At 45.7% G+C, this 23,672-nt stretch overlaps 1 protein-coding gene across 1 annotated transcript; it reads left to right on the top strand.

Moving 5' to 3' along the window:
* Positions 1-11,049: 11,049 nt before the first annotated feature.
* On the top strand, positions 11,050-22,192 carry LOC135536734 (transient receptor potential cation channel subfamily M member 1-like). The gene is made up of 6 exons (XM_064962986.1): positions 11,050-11,235; positions 11,819-12,032; positions 13,076-13,200; positions 13,864-14,035; positions 16,412-16,586; positions 21,770-22,192. The coding sequence occupies exons 1-6, from the start codon at positions 11,137-11,139 to the stop codon at positions 21,933-21,935; spliced, it is 951 nt and encodes a 316-aa protein (XP_064819058.1). The 5' UTR covers positions 11,050-11,136; the 3' UTR covers positions 21,936-22,192.
* The last annotated feature ends 1,480 nt before the right edge of the window (positions 22,193-23,672 follow it).

Raw genomic sequence — 23,672 nt, 5'->3', positions numbered from 1 at the left:
TATATAGTGGTACTACTATAGACCAGAGCCCTATTCCCTATATAGTGGTGCTACTATAGACCAGAGCCCTATTCCCTATATAGTGGAACTACTATAGACCAGAGCCCTATTCCCTATATAGTGGTACTACTATAGACCAGGGCCCGATTCCCTATAGAGTGGTACTACTATAGACCAGAGCCCTATTCCCTATATAGTGGTACTACTATAGACCAGGGCCCGATTCCCTATAGAGTGGTACTACTATAGACCAGAGCCCTATTCCCTATATAGTGGTACTACTATAGACCAGAGCCCTATTCCCTATATAGTGGTACTACTATAGACCAGAGCCCTATTCCCTATATAGTGGTACTACTATAGACCAGAGCCCTATTCCCTATATAGTGGTACTACTATAGACCAGAGCCCTATTCCTTATATAGTGGTACTACTATAGACCAGAGCCCTATTCACTATATTGTGGTACTACTATAGACCAGAGCCCTATTCCCTATATAGTGGTACTACTATAGACCAGAGGCCCTATTCCTTACATAGTGGTACTACTATAGACCAGAGGCCCTATTCCCTATATAGTGGTACTACTATAGACCATAATAATAAATATATAGATGTATTAAATTGGGAAGCATCCTCTGACTGTGGACAACGTGTGCAGATACTATCAGCTAGTTACATGGTAAATGTGTTTGAGGCTCCAGATACAGTGGGGCAAAAAACTATTTAGTCAGCCAACAGTTGTGCAAGTTCTCCCACTTAAAAAGATGAGAGAGGCCTTTAATTTTCATCATAGGTACACTTCAACTACGACGGACAAAATCAGAAACAAAATCCAGAAAATCACTTTGGTTTTTAATGAATTTATTTGCAAATCATGGTTGAAAATAAGTATTTGGTCAAAATACTTTGTTATATACCCTTTGTTGGCAATGTTACATGGTAAATGTTGTTTGAGGCTCCAGATATAATACACTACATTGAATGATTTCCAACATGAACCCGTTGGGGCAAGAGGTTGCCTAGCGATTAAGTGCGTTGGGCCCAGTAACCGACAGGTCGGCTGGCTTAAATCCCGGAGCTGACGAGATCCACGTGTCCTTGAGCAAGGCACTTGACCCTAATTGTTCCTGTATGTCTCTCTGGACCGTCTGCTAAATGACAGGAAATGTAAACGTCGGGATATTTAAGGATCTATAGATGGCTGTCATTGGTTGATGTTGTGCGTTCCACTTAAACCAAACAAGTAAACCCCGAATTCCCAAAGGGTCTTGGTCCAAATCAGTTCCCTGGTTAAAGGGAAGAGGGTTTCGGGTGCCCACTTGGACCTCGGCTCACCATGCCGCTTGTTATCTTCATCACCAGCGTCTCTGCTTTAACTGGTCTTTGATCTGATCCTCATTACCACTAATGTGTTGTGACGTTCAGACTGCCTTGTGTGTGTGTGTGTCTCTGTGTCTCTGTGTGTGTGTGTGTGTGTGTGTGTGTGTGTGTGTGTGTGTGTGTGTGTGTGTGTGTGTGTGTGTGTGTGTGTGTGTGTGTGTGTGTGTGTGTGTGTCTGTCTGTGTCTGTGTCTCTGTGTGTGTGTGTGTGTGTGTGTGTGTGTGTGTGTGTGTGTGTGTGTGTGTGTGTGTGTGTGTGTGTGTGCGTGTGCGTGTCTGTGTCTGTGTCTGTGTCTGTGTCTGTGTGTGTGTGTCTGTGTGCGTGTCTTTGTCTGTGTGCGTGTATGTGTGTCTGTGTGTGTGTGTGCGTGTGCGTGTGCGTGTCTGTGTGTGTCTGTGTCTGTGTCTGTGTCTGTGTCTGTGTGTGTGTGTCTGTGTGCGTGTCTTTGTCTGTGTATGTGTGTGTGTGTGTGTGTGCGTGTCTGTGTGTGTGTATGTGTCTGTGTCTGTGTGTGTGTGTGTGTGTGCGTGTCTGTGTCTGTGTGTCTGCGTGTGTGTGCGTGTCTGTGTCTGTGTGTGTGTGTGTCTGTGTGTGTGTGTGTGCGTGTGCGCCTGGTGTCTGGTCACTCACATGTCATCATCACTTCACAATGCCATGCTTTGAGAAGGTAATGTGATTTACAAATTGAATAAAACTGTTCATCATTTTAAGAGGAAACAAGCAGTATTAACCAAAGCTCATAATAATTTGATCTCTAAGCATATGTTTTAAGTCTAAACACAAACTGTAACAATTGTCTTTTGTTTTCAAATAGTCATGCCACTATAATACCTAATACAATATCTGTTTGTCTCACCGAAACACATAGGGTTTATTGTTTTGTGGGGCTCTAGATGCTAGTCATGTTCATATACTTATCCTAATCTGATTCTAAAGTATCCCGGGACGCAGCCCAAATAACTCCCTATTCCTCATGTGGCCCCCTACAGCCTTATTCTTCCAAGGCTTGTTGTTCACTGTGCTCACAGATGTTTCTAGTAAACACAGTTATACAGTTCACACAGGATTTCCATATTAAATGGTGTGGATGAAGGGTTTAGGTGAGCCTAAACTCTTAGGGGGGGGGGAATGGGGGGTTGCATAAGGGGTTTCTTCACCTGTCCCCGTAGGAGAACCCTTTTAAGAACCCTTTTTGATTCCAGGTAGAACCTTCTGTGGAAAGGGTTCTACCTGGAACCAAAAAGGGTTCCACCTGGAACCAAAAAGGGTTCTTAAAAGGGTTCTACCTGGAACCAAAAGGGCTTCTACCTGGAACCAAAATGTGTTCTACCTGGAACCAAAAATGGTTCTACGTGGAACCAAAAAGGGTTCTACCTGGAACCCAAAAGGGTTCTTCAAAGGGGTCTCCTATGGAGACAGCCGAAGAAACGTATAGGTTCTTGATAGCACTTTTTTTTTCTAAGAGTGTGGGATAATTTGACCCAGGGGGCCGTGCAGCAGGGCGAGTTGCACGTGTTTTCAAAGCACAACCCTCGCCAGTTTACCCAGGGTGCACCGGCTGCCATGACATTCACTGGTTTTATTCACCACGTTTGATCAGTCTTTTTTTTTAAATAAGATATTTTCAACCTTGTTTCTGTCACAAACTCAAAACATGCACACTGTTCCTTGTTAAATTCGTCGTTCGGTAACCTAAAGTTGAAGTGAGTTTGAAGCAACAGTTTCTCTTCAGGTAAAGTCCATATCCTCTTTTGATTTGTTTTAGAAAGAAAGAAAGGACAAGCCAGGGTAAAATGAATGTCCTCGGAACGAAAGTGGTTTCCTGTCTGATGGGTTTGTCTCTCTGTTTCACCATGACAACAGTCTCATCCAGACATCCTCTGGTTGGATCATATCAAAGACGGTCCTTCGAAAAGTTCAACTGTAACGAAGCTGCTAAGAGGAAAACATATGTTTCATTATAATGTTACAATCATCAATATGGGCAAATATAGTGCTCTGTCATTCTTCAACAAAACCCCTTTCAACAACAACATCCATCCTCTGTCCAATTTTCTCAATTATGCAAATAGAGTTCAATCAGAGCAGCAGGGGGTTGACACATATTCTACGATAAAACATTACTTTTGTTCCACTACTTTTTTTTGAAATATGTTTTTTTCTTCTGGTTATTTATATCTTCCTCTTTCTTTCTTCCTCTTGCTTTTTCAACAACCAGGGGAGAGAGTTAGAGAGAAGAACGTTCTCTAGCAGAGTTTGAGTTAGAGAGATTAGTGAGGAGAGAGGGGTGGGGTGGGGGGTTGGTTCTTTCTGGTTCTCGTTCCAGCCCAGGATGAACATGCCCTGTGTGTGAGGAGGGGAGCAGGGACTGATATGGGTCATGAGACTCTCAAAAGGATTACCTTGAACTGAAGTCATGAGACCAAGGCTTGAACAAAGAGCCGGCTCACATGCTCATCATATGAGCCCTGCTTCATAAAGTCATGTCGCTTCATATCTGCTGGGCTTCAGTGGGTTAGGAGGACCCGGGTGAGAGCAGCCAGAGAGCTGGAGCTGGAGCTGGGCTGGTGTGAAGTTTCTTGAGTTCTTAGAGAGTTCTTGAGTTCTAAGAGAGTTCTTAGAGTTATTGAGAGTTCTTGAGTTCTTAGAGAGTTCTTGAGTTCTGAGAGAGTTCTTGAGTTCTTAGAGAGTTCTTGAGTTCTGAGAGAGTTCTTGAGTTCTTAGAGAGTTCTTGAGTTCTTCTTTACTAGTAGTTGGGTGTTGAGTTACTCTTGTGCTCCTCTTGAAGTTTCGACTGGTTGCTCTTCAACTCAGGGTAAGTGGTTCTTCATTTTTTCTGATGTATCGAGGAAACTCTGTATCTTCTTTGGTGTAGAAATTTTTGATGGTCTACTTTGTTCATTTCTTATAGGCAGGGGATTAATTTGAGGTGCAATAGAATGGAGTTGAGTTATGTTCCACCAACTTAGGTTGGGACACAACATATAGAGGGAAATGGAATAGAAATCTGAGGAAATTATAATAAATAAAAACATTTAAAATAGCAATTTAGAGACAGTTCCATCGACGAACAAATAACCTCTATGTTAACCTCTATAACCACAGGTTCCCCGGTAGGCTGTCATTGTAAATAGGAATTTCTTCCAAACAGACTTGCCTCGTTAAAGAAAGGTTAAATACCAAAAAACCTCTATGTTACTTAGTCGCCAAAACAACTCCACATGAGGAATAGATCTCTGAACAAAATGCTTATTTTGGAAGCACCCTGATTTTAAAAGTTCATAATTTAATTTTTATAAAAATTTGTTTCAAAACTTTGGTCAATCTAACACTTTAGTCAATCTATGTCATCTGTAGTGTACTCTGTAGTGTGTAGGGTGTTAGGAGTTAGGAGTTAGGAGTTAGGTGTTAGGTGTTAGGCGTTAGGTGTTAGGAGTTAGGGGTTAGGTGTTAGGAGTTAGGTGTTAGGAGTTAGGAGTTAGGTGTTAGGAGTTAGGTGTTAGGAGTTAGGTGTTAGGTGTTAGGTGTTAGGAGTTAGGAGTTATGAGTTAGGTGTTAGGCGTTAGGAGTTAGGTGTTAGGAGTTAGGTGTTAGGTGTTAGGAGTTAGGAGTTAGGTGTTAGGAGTTAGGTGTTAGGAGTTAGGTGTTAGGAGTTAGGAGTTAGGAGTTAGGTCTTAGGAGTTAGGTGTTAGGAGTTAGGAGTTAGGTGTTAGGTGTTAGAAATGAGGGGTTAGTGGTTAGGAGTTAGGAGTTAGGAGTTAGGGGTTAGGATAGCAGAGTTTTTGGCCAACGGTCTAAGGCACTGTGTCTCAGTGCGAGAGGCGTCACTACAGACAACCTGGTTCAAATCCAGGCTGTATCACAACCAGCCGTGATTGGGAGTCCAAGCGTCGTCCGGGACTGGCCGGTGTAGGCTGTCATTATAAATAAGAATTTGTTCTTAACTGACTTGCCAAGTTTAAAAAAATAAAATGATCTTGTTAGTTACAGAATTGACTGTCTTCTTTGTCCATTTTCACCTTTCTTTCCCAGGAACTGATCTTGTTAGTTACAGAATTTACTGCCTTCTTTGTCCCTTTTCACCTTTCTTTCCCAGGAACTGATCTTGTTAGTTACAGAATTGACTGCCTTCTTTGTCCCTTTTCACCTTTCTTTCCCAGGAACTGATCTTGGTAGTTACAGAATTGACTGCCTTCTTTGTCCCTTTTCACATTTCTTTCGCAGGAACTGATCTTGTTAGTTACAGAATTGACTGCCTTCTTTGTCCCTTTTCACCTTTCTTTCCCAGGAACTGATCTTGTTAGTTACAGAATTGACTGCCTTCTTTGTCCCTTTTCACATTTCTTTCCCAGGAACTGATCTTGTTAGTTACAGAATTGACTGCCTTCTTTGTCCCTTTTCACATTTCTTTCCCAGGAACTGATCTTGTTAGTTACAGAATTGACTGCCTTCTTTGTCCCTTTTCACCTTTCTTTCGCAGGAACTGATCTTGTTAGTTACAGAATTGACTGCCTTCTTTGTCCCTTTTCACCTTTCTTTCCCAGGAACTGATCTTGTTAGTTACAGAATTGACTGCCTTCTTTGTCCCTTTTCACCTTTCTTTCCCAGGAACTGATCTTGTTAGTTACAGAATTGACTGCCTTCTTTGTCCCTTTTCACATTTCTTTCCCAGGAACTGATCTTGGTTTACCAGGATGATAATAACGAGTGGTAATAAGTTGTTTATTAATTAAACTGTTTACCAGGTTGATAATAATGAGTTGTGGAACGCTGTCCGGCTCCGTTGGAGTCGTTGACTAGATGAGTTTGATATTATCTGCGGCTAAGAGGCCTATGTTCACTAATTGTTTTACTATTTTAACTATTTGCAATGAACAAACTTTTACATCCAAATCTCTGAAATAATATTTTTTTGTTAAAGCTTGAGTTAAACTAGTTGAGGTTAGTTACCGTTTTAGATATAAATACTAGCTATTTGTTATATGCAGTATAGACAATAATCCAAGATGTGCCGAGTCACTATTTGTAGGGACTTGGGATTAATCCACCATTATCCAGAGTGAATGTATTTCCCAGAGTGCTCGGCGACAGACAGGACCCCCTGTCCCCTGGCTTCTGCAGTAGAGTGACCTGTTAATCACTACGGCAAAACCACAACACAGAGTCGTTGGGTTTATTTGGCGTCACATAGACACGCATGAATGCATACACGCACGCACGCACGCACGCATGCACACACACACACACACACACACACACACACACACACACACACACACACACACACACACACACACACACACACACACACACACACACAGACACACACACACACACACACACACACACACACACAGACACACACACACACACACACACACACACACACACACAGACACACACACAGACACACACACACACTGCCTTGTTCTTTGCTGGAGCGTTTAGGCAGGATTAGGAGACCAGCGTTGTAGTTAAGAGGATTTGTTCCATCAAGAAATAAGAGTTTTTGTGCCTGAATGTTACAATAGAAAGCAGCATTCTACCAGTAATTAGCTAGAGCCATAGGGCTACTGTAGAAAGTAATGCACTATATAGGGAATAGGGCTCCTGTAGAAAGTAGTGCACTATATAGGGAATAGGGCACCTGTAAAAAGTAGTGCACTAAATAGGGCTCTGGTCTATAGTAGTACCACTATATAGGGAATAGGGCTCTGGTCTATAGTAGTACCACTATATAGGGAATAGGACTCTGGTCTATAGTAGTACCACTATATAGGGAATAGGGCTCTGGTCTATAGTCTTACCACTATATAGGGAATAGGGCTCTGGTCTAAAGTAGTACTACTATATAGGGAATAGGGCTTTGGTCTATAGTAGTGTACTATATAGGGAATAGTGCTCTGGTCTATAGTAGTACCACTATATAGGGAATATGGCTCTGGTCTATAGTAGTACCACTATATAGGGAATAGGGCTCTGGTCTATAGTAGTACCACTATATAGGTCAAAGGGCTCTGGTCTATAGTAGTACCACTATATAGGGAATAGGGCTCTTGTCTATAGTAGTGTACTATATAGGGAATAGGGTTCTGGTCTATAGTAGTACCACTATATAGGGAATAGGGCTCTGGTCTATAGTAGTGTACTATATAGGGAATAGTGCTCTGGTCTATAGTAGTGCACTATATAGGGAATAGGACTCTGGTCTATAGTAATACCACTATATAGGGAATAGGGCTCTAGTCTATAGTAGAACCACTATATAGGGAATAGGGCTCTGGTCTATAGTAGTACCACTATATAGGGAATAGGGCTCTGGTCTATAGTAGTACCACTATATAGGGAATAGGGCTCTGGTCTATAGTAGTACCACTGTATAGGGAATAGGGCTCTGGTCTATTGTGGTACCACTATATAGGGAATAGGGCTCTGGTCTATTGTAGTACCACTATATAAGGAATAGGGCTCTGGTCTATAGTACTACCACTATATAGGGAATAGGGCTCTGGTCTATAGTAGTACCACTATATAGGGAATAGGGCTCTGGTCTATAGTAGTACCACTATATAGGGAATAGGGCTCTGGTCTATTGTGGTACCACTATATAGGGAATAGGGCTCTGGTCTATTGTAGTACCACTATATAAGGAATAGGGCTCTGGTCTATAGTACTACCACTATATAGGGAATAGGGCTCTGGTCTATAGTAGTGTACTATATAGGGAATAGGGCTCTGGTCTATAGTAGTACCACTATATAGGGAATAGGGCTCTGGTCTATAGTAGTACCACTATATAGGGAATAGGGCTCTGGTCTATAGTAGTACCACTATATAGGGAATAGGGCTCTGGTCTATAGTAGTACCACTATATAGGGAATAGGGCTCTGGTCTATAGTAGTACCACTATATAGGGAATAGGACTCTGGTCTATAGTAGTACCACTATATAGGGAATAGGGAGCCACCTGTGACAGAGCAGCAGTGTGACGGCAGGGAGAGACCAGATGGTGCAGGGTATGGTCCATTGTTGGATCAGTAGAACACACTAACAGAACGTGTGTTGTGATAACATGGAACATCCACTTTCAATGTTTGGACCTTTTTTTTTTTTTTAAACAGGCTTCGATTGAATTTAGACAAGACAGAAAAAGCACATTGACTAGTGTTGTTCTGCTGTCGTGCCATGATGCTCCTATCATCAGTTTGGGTTCATAAACTGCAAAAGAACAGAACATGAAATCTCAGACCTGACCTGTTGTTATTTTAATGTATCCCAAGCTATTTATTAAAGTATTTAATTATGCGGATGGATTCATTGGTAGTGCTTTTCTTTACGACGCAGTGTGACCCAGAGTGGTTCTGAAGTCTGAACCACCAATCTCTGTCTTGCAGGCCCACAAAGCTTGGATTGAGAAGACCTTTCAGAAAAGAGAGTGTATCCAAATATTTCCCAGCAAAGAACCCAACAGGTACCATTCATGCCCCTCTTTACCCAGAACCCAACAGGTACAGTTCATATCACTGTTCTCCCAGAACCCAACAGGTACCGTTCATGCCCCTGTTCTCCTAGAACCCAACAGGTACCATTCATGCCCCTCTTTACCCAGAACCCAACAGGTACAGTTCATATCACTGTTCTCCCAGAACCCAACAGGTACCGTTCATGCCCCTGTTCTCCCAGAACCCAACAGGTACCGTTCATGCCCCTGTTCTCCCAGAACCCAACAGGTACCATTCATGCCCCTCTTTACCCAGAACCCAACAGGTACCATTCATGCCCCTGTTCTCCCAGAACCCAACAGGTACCATTCATGCCCCTGTTCTCCCAGAACCCAACAGGTACCATTCATGCCCCTCTTTACCCAGAACCCAACAGGTACCACTCACGCCCCTCTTTACCCAGAACCCAACAGGTACCATTCATGCCCCTGTTCTCCCAGAACCCAACAGGTACCGTTCATGCCCCTGTTCTCCCAGAACCCAACAGGTACCATTCATGCCCCTGTTCTCCCAGAACCCAACAGGTACCATTCATGCCCCTCATTACCCAGAACCCAACAGGTACCATTCATGCCCCTGTTCTCCCAGAACCCAACAGGTACCATTCATGCCCCTGTTCTCCCAGAACCCAACAGGTACCATTCATGCCCCTGTTCTCCCAGAACCCAACAGGTACCATTCATGCCCCTGTTCTCCCAGAACCCAACAGGTACCATTCATGCCCCTCTTTACCCAGAACCCAACAGGTACCATTCATGCCCCTGTTCTCCCAGAACCCAACAGGTACCGTTCATGCCCCTCTTTACCCAGAACCCAACAGGTACCATTCATGCCCCTGTTCTCCCAGAACCCAACAGGTACCATTCATGCCCCTCTTTACCCAGAACCCAACAGGTACCATTCATGCCACTGTTCTCCCAGAACCCAACAGGTACCGTTCATGCCCCTCTTTACCCAGAACCCAACAGGTACCATTCATGCCCCTGTTCTCCCAGAACCCAACAGGTACCATTCACACCAGTCTTTACCCAGAACCCAACAGGTACCATTCATGCCCCTGTTCTCCCAGAACCCAACAGGTACCATTCACGCCCCTCTTTACCCAGAACCCAACAGGTACCATTCATGCCCCTGTTCTCCCAGAACCCAACAGGTACCATTCATGCCCCTGTTCTCCCAGAACCCAACAGGTACCATTCATGCCCCTGTTCTCCCAGAACCCAACAGGTACCATTCATGCCCCTGTTCTCCCAGAACCCAACAGGTACCATTCATGCCCCTGTTCTCCCAGAACCCAACAGGTACCATTCATGCCCCTGTTCTCCCAGAACCCAACAGGTACCATTCATGCCCCTGTTCTCCCAGAACCCAACAGGTACCATTCATGCCCCTCTTTCCACCGATCCAATTTTCCTGGCTCCTCGCTGTTCTCATATGCTTCCATGTTGAGCACCAGATCATTTGTTGAGGCAGAGAGAGAGAGAGAGAGAGGGCTTTCACTGACCCAGTTTAATAAAATAAAACCCTCTGGGTTTTTAGAGTGCTGTATAATTTAGGGTACATCCCAAGTGGTATCCTATGCCCTATATAGAGCAGTTTTATCAGTCCTGATCAAATGTAGCTGTGAAACGTAGTGCACTACAAAGGGAACATGATGCTATTTGGGACGTAGACTTAATGAAATCTCCACTCGTACCGAAACACTCTCAGTAAAAAAAAAAAAATTGTATAAACAACCTGCCGTTACGTGGCCCAAATCCCTTATTAAGGCCCAAATCCTTTCACATGGTGGTGATTGTGGGGATTTAACGTGACCAACCCCCCCCCCCCCCCTCAGATAGCTCAAAAGCAAACAGAGATGCAGCTGAAATTGGTCAGCACACAAACATGAACCCTAACAGCTGTCAGTAACATGGTGAGGTAGCTTTATGCTACGTTGACGATGCTACTACTAGTCATCTTTCATAGCTGTTTACACCATCAGTCTGTTCGTGTTTCACATTCCATCACGCTTCCGTTAACACTTTACAAACCAACATGTAGAAAGCACTATGAAGTGGTTATAATGCAATATAACACCAGCAATAAGCATTTATAACCCCCACCCCTCCCCACCCCCACCCCTGTGTCCTCCCTTTCTACCTCCAGGTGCAGTTGTGGTCAGGTAGTGAACCAGCATGTGGCCATCATCCCGGGGGCGACCACTAGGGCGGCGGAAGAGGCAGGTCAGATCGGTCAGGGGGCGGTGCCCATGGAACGCTGGTCCGTGCTTAAACACACACAGGCCACGCCCACAGACACATATGGCATCATGGAGTTTCAGGGAGGAGGACATGTCAACAAGGCCATGGTTAGACGCCATTTTCTTTCCTTCATTCCTTTGAAGCATCCTCCATTTATACATTCACTTCCTGACCCTTTTCCTCTCCTCCTCAATCCTTCATTCTCTCATCTCTCTCATCGCTCCTCAACGTAAACAATAGTTGAAATAGAATGTCCTCATGAACCATGAAGACATGAAGACATGAAGACATGAACCATGAAGACATGAACCATGAAGACATGAAGACATGAAGACATGAACCATGAAGACATGAAGACATGAACCATGAAGACATGAAGACATGAAGACATGAAGACATGAACCATGAAGACATGAACCATGAAGACATGAACCATGAAGACATGAAGACATGAAGCATGAAGACATTAAGACATGAAGACATGAACCATGAAGATATGAACCATGAAGACATGAGCCATGAAGACATGAACCATGAAGACATGAAGACATGAACCATGCCACCATCATCTTGTTCACTCTCTCCATCCATCTCTCCCCTACAGTACATCCATGTGGCGTTTGTATTAAATGTCTTCATCTCCTTTCTCATTTACTCCTCCTCTCTCTCCATCCATCTCTCCCCCTACAGTACATCCGTGTGGCGTACGATTCCAAGCCAGACAACATGCTCCACCTGATGGTGAAAGACTGGCAGCTGGAGCTCCCCACCCTGCTCATCTCCGTCCACGGGGGACTGCAGAACTTTGACCTGCAGCCCAAACTAAAGCAGGTGTTTGGGAAGGGTCTGATCCAGGCTGCGGTCACCACCGGAGCCTGGATACTCACTGGCGGAGTCAGCACTGGTACGTACTGTAGTTTGCTAACGACGTGCTACATTCACTGACATGGTCACTGAGGTATCTAGCAAAACTACGGTAACGTAGGCAAGTCACTAAATCTTGAGTCCGAGTCGAGTACCAAGTCCCTAGTGTTCAAGTCTGTGTCCGAGTTGAGTACCAAGTCCCTAGTGTTCAAGTCTGAGTCCGAGTCCAGCACCAAGTCCCTAGTGTTCAAGTCTGAGTCCGAGTCGAGGACCAAGTCCCTAGTGTTCAAGTCCGTGTCCGAGTCGAATACCAAGTCCCTAGTGTTCAAGTCTGAGTCCGAGTCCAGCACCAAGTCCCTAGTGTTCAAGTCTGAGTCAGAGTCCAGCACAGAGTCCCTAGTGTTCAAGTCTGAGTCCGAGTCGAGTACCAAGTCCCTAGTGTTCAAGTCTGAGTCCGTGTCCAGCACCAAGTCCCTAGTGTTCAAGTCTGAGTCCGAGTTGTGTACCGAGTCCCTAGTGTTCAAGTCTGAGTCCGAGTCGAGTACCAAGTCCCTAGTGTTCAAGTCTGAGTCCGAGTCCAGCACCGAGTCCCTAGTGTTCAAGTCCGTGTCCGAGTCGAATACCAAGTCCCTAGTGTTCAAGTCTGAGTCAGAGTCCAGCACCGAGTCCCTAGTGTTCAAGTCTGTGTCCGAGTCGAGTACCAAGTCCCTAGTGTTCAAGTCTGAGTCCGAGTTGTGTACCAAGTCCCTAGTGTTCAAGTCCGTGTCCGAGTCGTGTACCAAGTCCCTAGTGTTCAAGTCTGAGTCCGAGTCGAGTACCAAGTCCCTAGTGTTCAAGTCTGAGTCCGAGTCGAGTACAAAGTCCCTAGTGTTCAAGTCTGAGTCCCAAGTTGAGTACCAAGTCCCTGGTGTTCAAGTCTGAGTCCGAGTCGAGTACCAAGTCCCTAGTGTTCAAGTCCGTGTCCGAGTCCAGCACCAAGTCCCTAGTGTTCAAGTCTGAGTCCGAGTCCAAATCCACTCTACTAATGTCTGAATGGAGTCCACGTCTCTTGTTAGTGCTGAACGGGCTCCATGTGTATCCTAGGGGTGATCCGGCATGTTGGAGACGCGTTGAAGGACCACTCCTCCAAGTCCAGGGGGAAGGTATGTGCCATCGGGGTCGCTCCATGGGGCATCGTGGAGAACAAGGAGGATCTGATAGGAAGAGACGTAAGTCACAGATAACTGCAACTTGGGAACTTGTTAAGGTGTGTGATTCTCCATTTAAATTCAACTCAAAGACTTTTATCTCCCTCACCAACTTCAAACATCTGCTATCTGAGCAGCTAACCGATCGCTGCAGCTGTACATAGTCTTATCGGTAAATAGCCCACCCAATTATACCTACCTCATCTCCATACTGTTTTCATTTATTTGCTTTTCTGCTCTTTTGCACATCAATATCTCTACCTGTACATGACCATCTGATCATTTATCACTCCAGTGTTAATCTGCAATGTTGTAATTATTCGCCTACCTCCTCATGCCTTTTGCACACATTGTATATAGACTCCCCTTTTTTTCTACTGTGTTATTGACTTGTTTATTGTTTACTCGATGTGTAACTCTGTGTTGTCTGTTCACACTGCTATGCTTTATCTTGGCCAGGTCACAGTTGCAAATGAGAACTTGTTCTCAACTAGCCTACCTGGTTAAATAAAGGTGAAATAAAATAAAATTAAAATTAAAATAAAAAATTCAACTCCTCAACTCAATTCAACTCCTCAACTCAATTCAACTCAACTATACTCCCCACCTTCAATTCAACTCCTCAAATCAACTCCTCAAATCAACTCCACGTTAACATGATGTTATTCTATGTCTCCCACCCAGGTGACACGTCCGTACCAGGCCATGTCCAACCCCATGTCCAAGCTGTCTGTCCTCAACAACAGCCACTCCCACTTCATCCTAGCAGATAACGGGACCCACGGAAAGTACGGCGCTGAGGTCCGTCTTCGCCGTCAGCTGGAGAAACACATCTCCCTGCAGAAGATCAACACACGTAAGTCTGACAGATTGGTGGTGGTGGGGTTGTCTGTGTGACACCAGGCAGTGTAAGCCCGTTGAGCTAAAGACCAAGGCATTAGCTCAGGGAGCTAACTAACAACAAGTCTTCAGGTCTCAGACCAGAACAGCTTCATATTTACCATGAATCATCTAATGTTAATGCTAATGTTGGAACTATACCCAGTGTTTGTGTCATAGATACAACATACCCTCGTATTGTCATAGTCCAGGCTTCTTTAGGTGTGTTGATCAGAGAGAGCCTGTCCTGCACTGCTGTACCCCGGCGAGGAGCTGATCTATGTGACCTGTGGGTTTCCCTTTGTCATCCTATGCCTGGAGATCATGATAAGGCAGGGACAACAAAGGGATGCTCAGCTGTCACCTCTGACTTCAACTACCCTGACATTAATACTGTGTCTGAGGCCTATGAGAACCACGTACTGACTACAGACAGCACCGCTGAGGACCACGTACTGACTACAGACAGCACCGCTGAGGACCACGTACTGACTACAGACAGCACCGCTGAGGACCACGTACTGACTACAGACAGCACCGCTGAGGACCACATGCTGACTACAGACAGCACCGCTGAGGACCACATACTGACTACAGACAGCACCGCTGAGGACCACATGCTGACTACAGACAGCACCGCTGAGGACCACATGCTGACTACAGACAGCACCGCTGACGACCACATACTGACTACAGACAGCACCGCTGAGGACCACATACTGACTACAGACAGCACCGCTGAGGACCACATACTGACTACAGACAGCACTGCTGAGGACCACATACTGACTACAGACAGCACCGCTGAGGACCACATACTGACTACAGACAGCACCGCTGAGGACCACATACTGACTACAGACAGCACCGCTGAGGACCACGTACTGACTACAGGCAGCACCACTGAGGACCACATACTGACTACAGACAGCACCACTGAGGACCACATGCTGGCTACAGACAGCACCGCTGAGGACCACATACTGACTACAGACAGCACCGCTGAGGACCACATACTGACTACAGACAGCACCGCTGAGGACCACATACTGATACGGGCAGCACCACTGAGGACCACATACTGACTACAGACAGCACCGCTGAGGACCACATACTGACTACAGACAGCACCGCTGAGGACCACATACTGACTACAGACAGCACCGCTGAGGACCACATGCTGACTACAGACAGCACTGCTGAGGACCACATACTGACTACAGACAGCACCGCTGAGGACCACATACTGACTACAGACAGCACCGCTGAGGACCACATACTGACTACAGACAGCACCGCTGAGGACCACATACTGACTACAGGCAGCACCGCTGAGGACCACATGCTGACTACAGACAGCACCACTGAGGACCACGTACTGACTACAGACAGCACCGCTGAGAACCACATACTGACCACATACTGACTACAGACAGCACCGCTGAGGACCACATACTGACTACAGACAGCACCGCTGAGGACCACGTACTGACTACAGACAGCACCGCTGAGAACCACATACTGACCACATACTGACTACAGACAGCACCGCTGAGGACCACATACTGACTACAGACAGCACCGCTGAGGACCACATACTGACTACAGACAGCACCGCTGAGGACCACATACTGACTACAGACAGCACTGTGTGTCTGAGGCCTAACAACATGAACTAATTAGGAGGCATTATGAAAATTATTCAAGGTTCAAATTTATTGCCATTTAGAAATAAGCTTTAAAAAAAAACGAAGTCTGGGAACTTTGTTTTGCTGCTATTTGTCTTTTTCGTCATTATAACATGTTGTTGTGTCTGTCTCTGCCAGGCTAGGGGTCAGGGGGTCATGTTGTTGTGTCTGTCTCTGCCAGGCTAGGGGTCAGGGGGTCATGTTGGTGTGTCTGTCTCTGCCAGGTCAGGGGTCATGTTGTTGTGTATGTCTCTGCCACGTCAGGGGTCATGTTGTTGTGTCTGTCTCTGTCAGGTCATGGTCAGGGGGTCATGTTGTTGTGTATGTCCCTGCCAGGTCAGGGGTCATGTTGTTGTGTATGTCTCTGCCAGGTCAGGGGCCATGTTGTTTTGTCTGCCTCTGTCAGGTCAGGGGTCATGTTGTTGTGTATGCCTCTGCCAGGTCAGGGGTCATGTTATTTTGTCTGCCTCTGTCAGGTCAGGGGTCATGTTGTTTTGTCTGCCCTTGCCAGGTCAGGGGGTCTATAACATGTTGTTTTGTCTGCCTCTGCCAGGTCAGGGGTCATGTTGTTTTGTCTGCCTCTGTCAGGTCAGGGGTCATGTTGTTTTGTCTGCCCTTGCCAGGTCAGGGGGTCTATAACATGCTGTTTTGTCTGCCTCTGCCAGGTCTGGGTCAGGGGGTGCCTCTGGTCTGTCTGATCCTGGAGGGGGGTCCCAACGTCATCTCCATAGTCCTGGAGAGCCTGAGGGAGGACCCCCCTGTCCCGGTGGTGGTCTGTGACGGCAGTGGACGGGCCTCTGACATCATCTCCTTCGCACACAGATACTCTGAGGACGACGGGTGAGAAACAGACCTGGGTCGCATACCTGCAAAAAAATATATGCTTAAAAACATATCAAATACATGTCAAATACATGTCAAATACATGTCAGATACATGTCAGATACATGTCAGATACATGTGAAATACATGTCAAAAACATGTGAAATATATGTCAAATTTATGTCAAATATATTTCAGATACATGTAAAATATATGTAAAATACATGTCAGATATATTTCAAATACATGTGAAATATATGTCAAATATATGTCAGACACATGTCAAATTCATGTTAGAGACAGTATATAGGATGTTGGATGAGAAACAGAACAGGGAACAGGGCTGTGATCTAATGTCCACACTAACAGAAACAGAACTAGAACAGGGCTGGGATCTAATGTCCACACTAGCAGAAACAGAACTAGAACAGGGCTGTGATCTAATGTCCACACTAGCAGAAACAGAACTAGAACAGGGCTGTGATCTGATGTCCACACTAGCAGAAACAGAACTAGAACAGGGCTGGGATCTAATGTCCACACTAGCAGAAACAGAACTAGAACAGGGCTGTGATCTAATGTCCACACTAGCAGAAACAGAACTAGAACAGGGCTGTGTTCTAATGTCCACACTAACAGAAACAGTACTAGAACAGGGCTGTCATCTAATGTCCACACTAACAGAAACAGAACTAGAACAGGGCTGTGATCTAATGTCCACACTGGCAGAAACAGAACTAGAACAGGGCTGTGATCTAATGTCCACACTAGCAGAAACAGAACTAGAACAGGGCTGTGATCTAATGTCCACACTAGCAGAAACAGAACTAGAACAGGGCTGTGATCTGATGTCCACACTAGCAGAAACAGAACTAGAACAGGGCTGTGATCTGATGTCCACACTAGCAGAAACAGAACTAGAACAGGGCTGTGATCTAATGTCCACACTAGCAGAAACAGAACTAGAACAGGGCTGTGTTCTAATGTCCACACTAGCAGAAACAGAACTAGAACAGGGCTGTGATCTGATGTCCACACGAGCAGAAACAGAACTAGAACAGGGCTGTGATCTAATGTCCACACCAGCAGAAACAGAACTAGAACAGGGCTGTGATCTAATGTCCACACTGGCAGAAACAGAACTAGAACAGGGCTGTGATCTAATGTCCACACTAGCAGAAACAGAACTAGAACAGGGCTGTGATCTAATGTCCACACGAGCAGAAACAGAACTAGAACAGGGCTGTGATCTAATGTCCACACCAGCAGAAACAGAACTAGAACAGGGCTGTGATCTAATGTCCACACGAGCAGAACCAGAACTAGAACAGGGCTGTGATCTAATGTCCACACTAGCAGGAACAGAACTAGAACAGGGCTGTGATCTAATGTCCACACGAGCAGAAACAGAACTAGAACAGGGCTGTGTTCTGATGAATTTGCTCTTAACTGAGTTAAATAAAGTTAAATTAATTAAGCTAAATTAATTGATGAAGTTATTAAGTTAAATTAAGTTAAATTAATTAAATAGTTACATAAAGGTTAAATAAAAATATAATAAAATTGATGGAGGTACAATGGAACCAACTGAATAGTACTAAGAATGTAAACTCCAAACTGAAGCACATTGCAAATTCTTTCAAATGGAATATAACAAGAATCTTTTGAGCATTTTCTAAGCCTGAAGAGTAAACTATAGAGGTGGTCTGACCAGTCTCTCTGTCTCCCCTCAGCTTGGTCAGTCTTAAGAGTAGACTGTAGAGGTGGTCTGACCAGTCTCTCTGTCTCCCCTCAGCTTGGTCAGTCTAAAGAGTAGACTGTAGAGGTGGTCTGACCAGTCTCTCTGTCTCCCCTCAGCTTGGTCAGTCTAAAGAGTAGACTGTAGAGGTGGTCTGACCAGTCTCTCTGTCTCCCCTCAGCTTGGTCAGTCTTAAGAGTAGACTGTAGAGGTGGTCTGACCAGTCTCTCTGTCTCCCCTCAGCTTGGTCAGTCTAAAGAGTAGACTGTAGAGGTGGTCTGACCAGTCTCTCTGTCTCCCCTCAGCTTGGTCAGTCTAAAGAGTAGACTGTAGAGGTGGTCTGACCAGTCTCTCTGTCTCCCCTCAGCTTGGTCAGTCTAAAGAGTAGACTGTAGAGGTGGTCTGACCAGTCTCTCTGTCTCCCCTCAGCTTGGTCAGTCTAAAGAGTAGACTATAGAGGTGGTCTGACCAGTCTCTCTGTCTCCCCTCAGCTTGGTCAGTCTAAAGAGTAGACTATAGAGGTGGTCTGACCAGTCTCTCTGTCTCCCCTCAGCTTGGTCAGTCTAAAGAGTAGACTATAGAGGTGGTCTGACCAGTCTCTCTGTCTCCCCTCAGCCTGGTCAGTCTAAAGAGTAGACTGTAGAGGTGGTCTGACCAGTCTCTCTGTCTCGCCTCAGCTTGGTCAGTCTAAAGAGTAGACTGTAGAGGTGGTCTGACCAGTCTCTCTGTCTCCCCTCAGCTTGGTCAGTCTAAAGAGTAGACTGTAGAGGTGGTCTGACCAGTCTCTCTGTCTCCCTTCAGCTTGGTCAGTCTAAAGAGTAGACTGTAGAGGTGGTCTGACCAGTCTCTCTGTCTCCCCTCAGCTTGGTCAGTCTAAAGAGTAGACTGTAGAGGTGGTCTGACCAGTCTCTCTGTCTCCCCTCAGCTTGGTCAGTCTAAAGAGTAGACTGTAGAGGTGGTCTGACCAGTCTCTCTGTCTCCCCTCAGCTTGGTCAGTCTAAAGAGTAGACTGTAGAGGTGGTCTGACCAGTCTCTCTGTCTCCCCTCAGCTTGGTCAGTCTAAAGAGTAGACTGTAGAGGTGGTCTGACCAGTCTCTCTGTCTCCCCTCAGCTTGGTCAGTCTAAAGAGTAGACTGTAGAGGTGGTCTGACCAGTCTCTCTGTCTCCCCTCAGCTTGGTCAGTCTAAAGAGTAGACTGTAGAGGTGGTCTGACCAGTCTCTCTGTCTCCCCTCAGCTTGGTCAGTCTAAAGAGTAGACTGTAGAGGTGGTCTGACCAGTCTCTCTGTCTCTCCTCAGCTTGGTCAGTCTAAAGAGTAGACTGTAGAGGTGGTCTGACCAGTCTCTCTGTCTCCCCTCAGCTTGGTCAGTCTAAAGAGTAGACTGTAGAGGTGGTCTGACCAGTCTCTCTGTCTCCCCTCAGCTTGGTCAGTCTAAAGAGTAGACTGTAGAGGTGGTCTGACCAGTCTCTCTGTCTCCCCTCAGCTTGGTCAGTCTAAAGAGTAGACTGTAGAGGTGGTCTGACCAGTCTCTCTGTCTCCCCTCAGCTTGGTCAGTCTAAAGAGTAGACTGTAGAGGTGGTCTGACCAGTCTCTCTGTCTCCCCTCAGCTTGGTCAGTCTAAAGAGTAGACTGTAGAGGTGGTCTGACCAGTCTCTCTGTCTCCCCTCAGCTTGGTCAGTCTAAAGAGTAGACTATAGAGGTGGTCTGACCAGTCTCTCTGTCTCCCCTCAGCTTGGTCAGTCTAAAGAGTAGACTGTAGAGGTGGTCTGACCAGTCTCTCTGTCTCCCCTCAGCTTGGTCAGTCTAAAGAGTAGACTGTAGAGGTGGTCTGACCAGTCTCTCTGTCTCCCCTCAGCTTGGTCAGTCTAAAGAGTAGACTATAGAGTTGGTCTGACCAGTCTCTCTGTCTCCCCTCAGCTTGGTCAGTCTAAAGAGAAGACTGTAGAGGTGGTCTGACCAGTCTCTCTGTCTCCCCTCAGCTTGGTCAGTCTAAAGAGTAGACTATAGAGGTGGTCTGACCAGTCTCTCTGTCTCTCCTCAGCTTGGTCAGTCTAAAGAGTAGACTATAGAGGTGGTCTGACCAGTCTCTCTGTCTCCCCTCAGCTTGGTCGGTCTAAAGAGTAGACTGTAGAGGTGGTCTGACCAGTCTCTCTGTCTCTCCTCAGCTTGGTCGGTCTAAAGAGTAGACTATAGAGGTGGTCTGACCAGTCTCTCTGTCTCCCCTCAGCTTGGTCAGTCTAAAGAGTAGACTGTCGAGGTGGTCTGACCAGTCTCTCTGTCTCCCCTCAGCTTGGTCAGTCTAAAGAGTAGACTGTAGAGGTGGTCTGACCAGTCTGTCTCCCCTCAGCTTGGTCAGTCTAAAGAGTAGACTGTAGAGGTGGTCTGACCAGTCTCTCTGTCTCCCCTCAGCTTGGTCAGTCTAAAGAGTAGACTGTAGAGGTGGTCTGACCAGTCTCTCTGTCTCCCCTCAGCTTGGTCAGTCTAAAGAGTAGACTGTAGAGGTGGTCTGACCAGTCTCTCTGTCTCCCCTCAGCTTGGTCAGTCTAAAGAGTAGACTGTAGAGGTGGTCTGACCAGTCTCTCTGTCTCCCCTCAGCTTGGTCCGTCTAAAGAGTAGACTGTCAAGGTGGTCTGACCAGTCTCTCTGTCTCCCCTCAGCTTGGTCAGTCTAAAGAGTAGACTGTAGAGGTGGTCTGACCAGTCTCTCTGTCTCCCCTCAGCTTGGTAAATCTAAAGAGTAGACTGTCAAGGTGGTCTGACCAGTCTCTCTGTCTCCCCTCAGCTTGGTCGGTCTAAAGAGTAGACTGTCGAGGTGGTCTGACCAGTCTCTCTGTCTCCCCTCAGCTTGGTCAGTCTAAAGAGTAGACTGTAGAGGTGGTCTGACCAGTCTCTCTGTCTCCCCTCAGCTTGGTCAGTCTAAAGAGTAGACTGTAGAGGTGGTCTGACCAGTCTCTCTGTCTCTCCTCAGCTTGGTCGGTCTAAAGAGTAGACTGTAGAGGTGGTCTGACCAGTCTCTCTGTCTCTCCTCAGCTTGGTCGGTCTAAAGAGTAGACTGTAGAGGTGGTCTGACCAGTCTCTCTGTCTCCCCTCAGCCTGGTCAGTCTAAAGAGTAGACTGTAGAGGTGGTCTGACCAGTCTCTCTGTCTCCCCTCATCTTGGTCAGTCTAAAGAGTAGACTGTAGAGGTGGTCTGACCAGTCTCTCTGTCTCCCCTCAGCTTGGTCAGTCTAAAGAGTAGACTATAGAGGTGGTCTGACCAGTCTCTCTGTCTCCCCTCAGCTTGGTCAGTCTAAAGAGTAGACTGTAGAGGTGGTCTGACCAGTCTCTCTGTCTCCCCTCAGCCTGGTCAGTCTAAAGAGTAGACTGTAGAGGTGGTCTGACCAGTCTCTCTGTCTCCCCTCAGCTTGGTCAGTCTAAAGAGTAGACTATAGAGGTGGTCTGACCAGTCTCTCTGTCTCCCCTCAGCCTGGTCAGTGATAGCGTGAAGGACCAGCTCCTGGTCACCATACAGAAGACGTTTAACTACAACCGCGGTCAGGCCCAGCAGATCTTCCTCATGGTGATGGAATGCATGAAGAAACGATCTCTGGTGAGTAGGGAAGACATTATTATACAGGATATGTTCCCATAAACGACATTAGCATAACACTTAGAATTCCTGTCCACAATGCATTGCGTGCGTCATAAGTGACGGTTTTAGTATCTAGACAATTTGGTAGTTAAAATGTTTTTTAGTACATTTTAGAAACTCTTTTTTACCACATACTGTAAGTAAAAACCTAATGTATTCAAAATATTTTCGAACATTAAAGATTATAATTTGTGATGAAAGTAAAGCGACAATTTAATAATTGAATTGTTTTATGTTAATTTGATGCATCAATAAAACCGTCCCATTTATTTGTGTCATCCTGTATCGTCATTCATGTGTCACGTGTACAATCATTTGACCCTCTACATGTAATAAGTCAACACAACCAATATCCATCATCATTGAACCCCTGACACCATTCTACTTCATAAACCCTGCATCCCATAATCAGTGTCCCCATAAACTACAGTTGAAGAATATGTCGTCATAAACAACAATAACATGAACTAACATCTTCACTGTCTCCCAGCTTCTTTAACAACATCACCATCATCCATGTCTCACATCTTCAACTACATCACCATCATCCATGTCTCACATCTTCAACTACATCACCATCATCCCCATCTCACATCTTCAACTACATCACCATCATCCATGTCTCACATGCTCAACTACATCACCATCATCCCTGTCTCATATCTTCAACTACATCACCATCATCCATGTCTCATATCTTCATCTACATCACCATCATCCCTGTCTCACATCTTCAACTACATCACCATCATCCCTGTCTCACATCTTCAACTACATCACCATCATCCCTGTCTCACATCTTCAACTACATCACCATCATCCCTGTCTCATATCTTCAACTACATCACCATCATCCATGTCTCACATGCTCAACTACATCACCATCATCCCTGTCTCACATCTTCAACTACATCACCATCATCCATGTCTCACATCTTCAACTACATCACCATCATCCCTGTCTCACATCTTCAACTACATCACCATCATCCATGTCTCACATCTTCAACTACATCACCATCATCCATGTCTCACATGCTCAACTACATCACCATCATCCATGTCTCACATGCTCAACTACATCACCATCATCCCTGTCTCATATCTTCAACTACATCACCATCATCCATGTCTCACATCTTCAACTACATCACCATCATCCATGTCTCACATGCTCAACTACATCACCATCATCCATGTCTCACATCTTCAACTACATCACCATCATCCATGTCTCACATCTTCAACTACATCACCATCATCCCCGTCTCACATCTTCAACTACATCACCATCATCCCTGTCTTGTATCTTCATCTATATCACCATCATCCATGTCTCACATGCTCAACTACATCACCATCATCCATGTCTCACATCTCAACTACATCACCATCATCCATGTCTCACATGCTCAACTACATCACCATCATCCCCATCTCACATCTTTATACTACATCACCATCATCCATGTCTCACATGCTCAACTACATCACCATCATCCATGTCTCACATCTTCAACTACATCACCATCATCCCTGTCTCACATCTTCAACTACATCACCATCATCCCTGTCTCACATCTTCAACTACATCACCATCATCCATGTCTCACATCTTCAACTACATCACCATCATCCATGTCTCACATGCTCAACTACATCACCATCATCCATTTCTCACATCTTCAACTACATCACCATCATCCCTGTCTCACATGCTCAACTACATCACCATCA

This window comes from Oncorhynchus masou, unplaced genomic scaffold, assembly GCF_036934945.1.
Source record: "Oncorhynchus masou masou isolate Uvic2021 unplaced genomic scaffold, UVic_Omas_1.1 unplaced_scaffold_657, whole genome shotgun sequence".
Taxonomy (NCBI): Eukaryota; Metazoa; Chordata; class Actinopteri; order Salmoniformes; family Salmonidae; genus Oncorhynchus; species Oncorhynchus masou.
The sequence above is the reverse complement of the archived record's forward strand: the minus strand, read 5'-3'. Positions and strand labels throughout refer to the sequence as shown.

What these genes read in the sequence shown, in the direction of transcription:
- LOC135536734 (XM_064962986.1), top strand. Translation starts at nt 11,137, where the DNA reads ATGGAACGCTGGTCCGTGCTTAAACACACACAGGCCACGCCCACAGAC. An exon ending in CCTGCAGAAGATCAACACAC is followed by an intron (nt 14,036 to 16,411) that starts GTAAGTCTGACA and finishes TGCCTCTGCCAG; the next exon opens with GTCTGGGTCAGGGGGTGCCT. An exon ending in AGATACTCTGAGGACGACGG is followed by an intron (nt 16,587 to 21,769) that starts GTGAGAAACAGA and finishes GTCTCCCCTCAG; the next exon opens with CCTGGTCAGTGATAGCGTGA.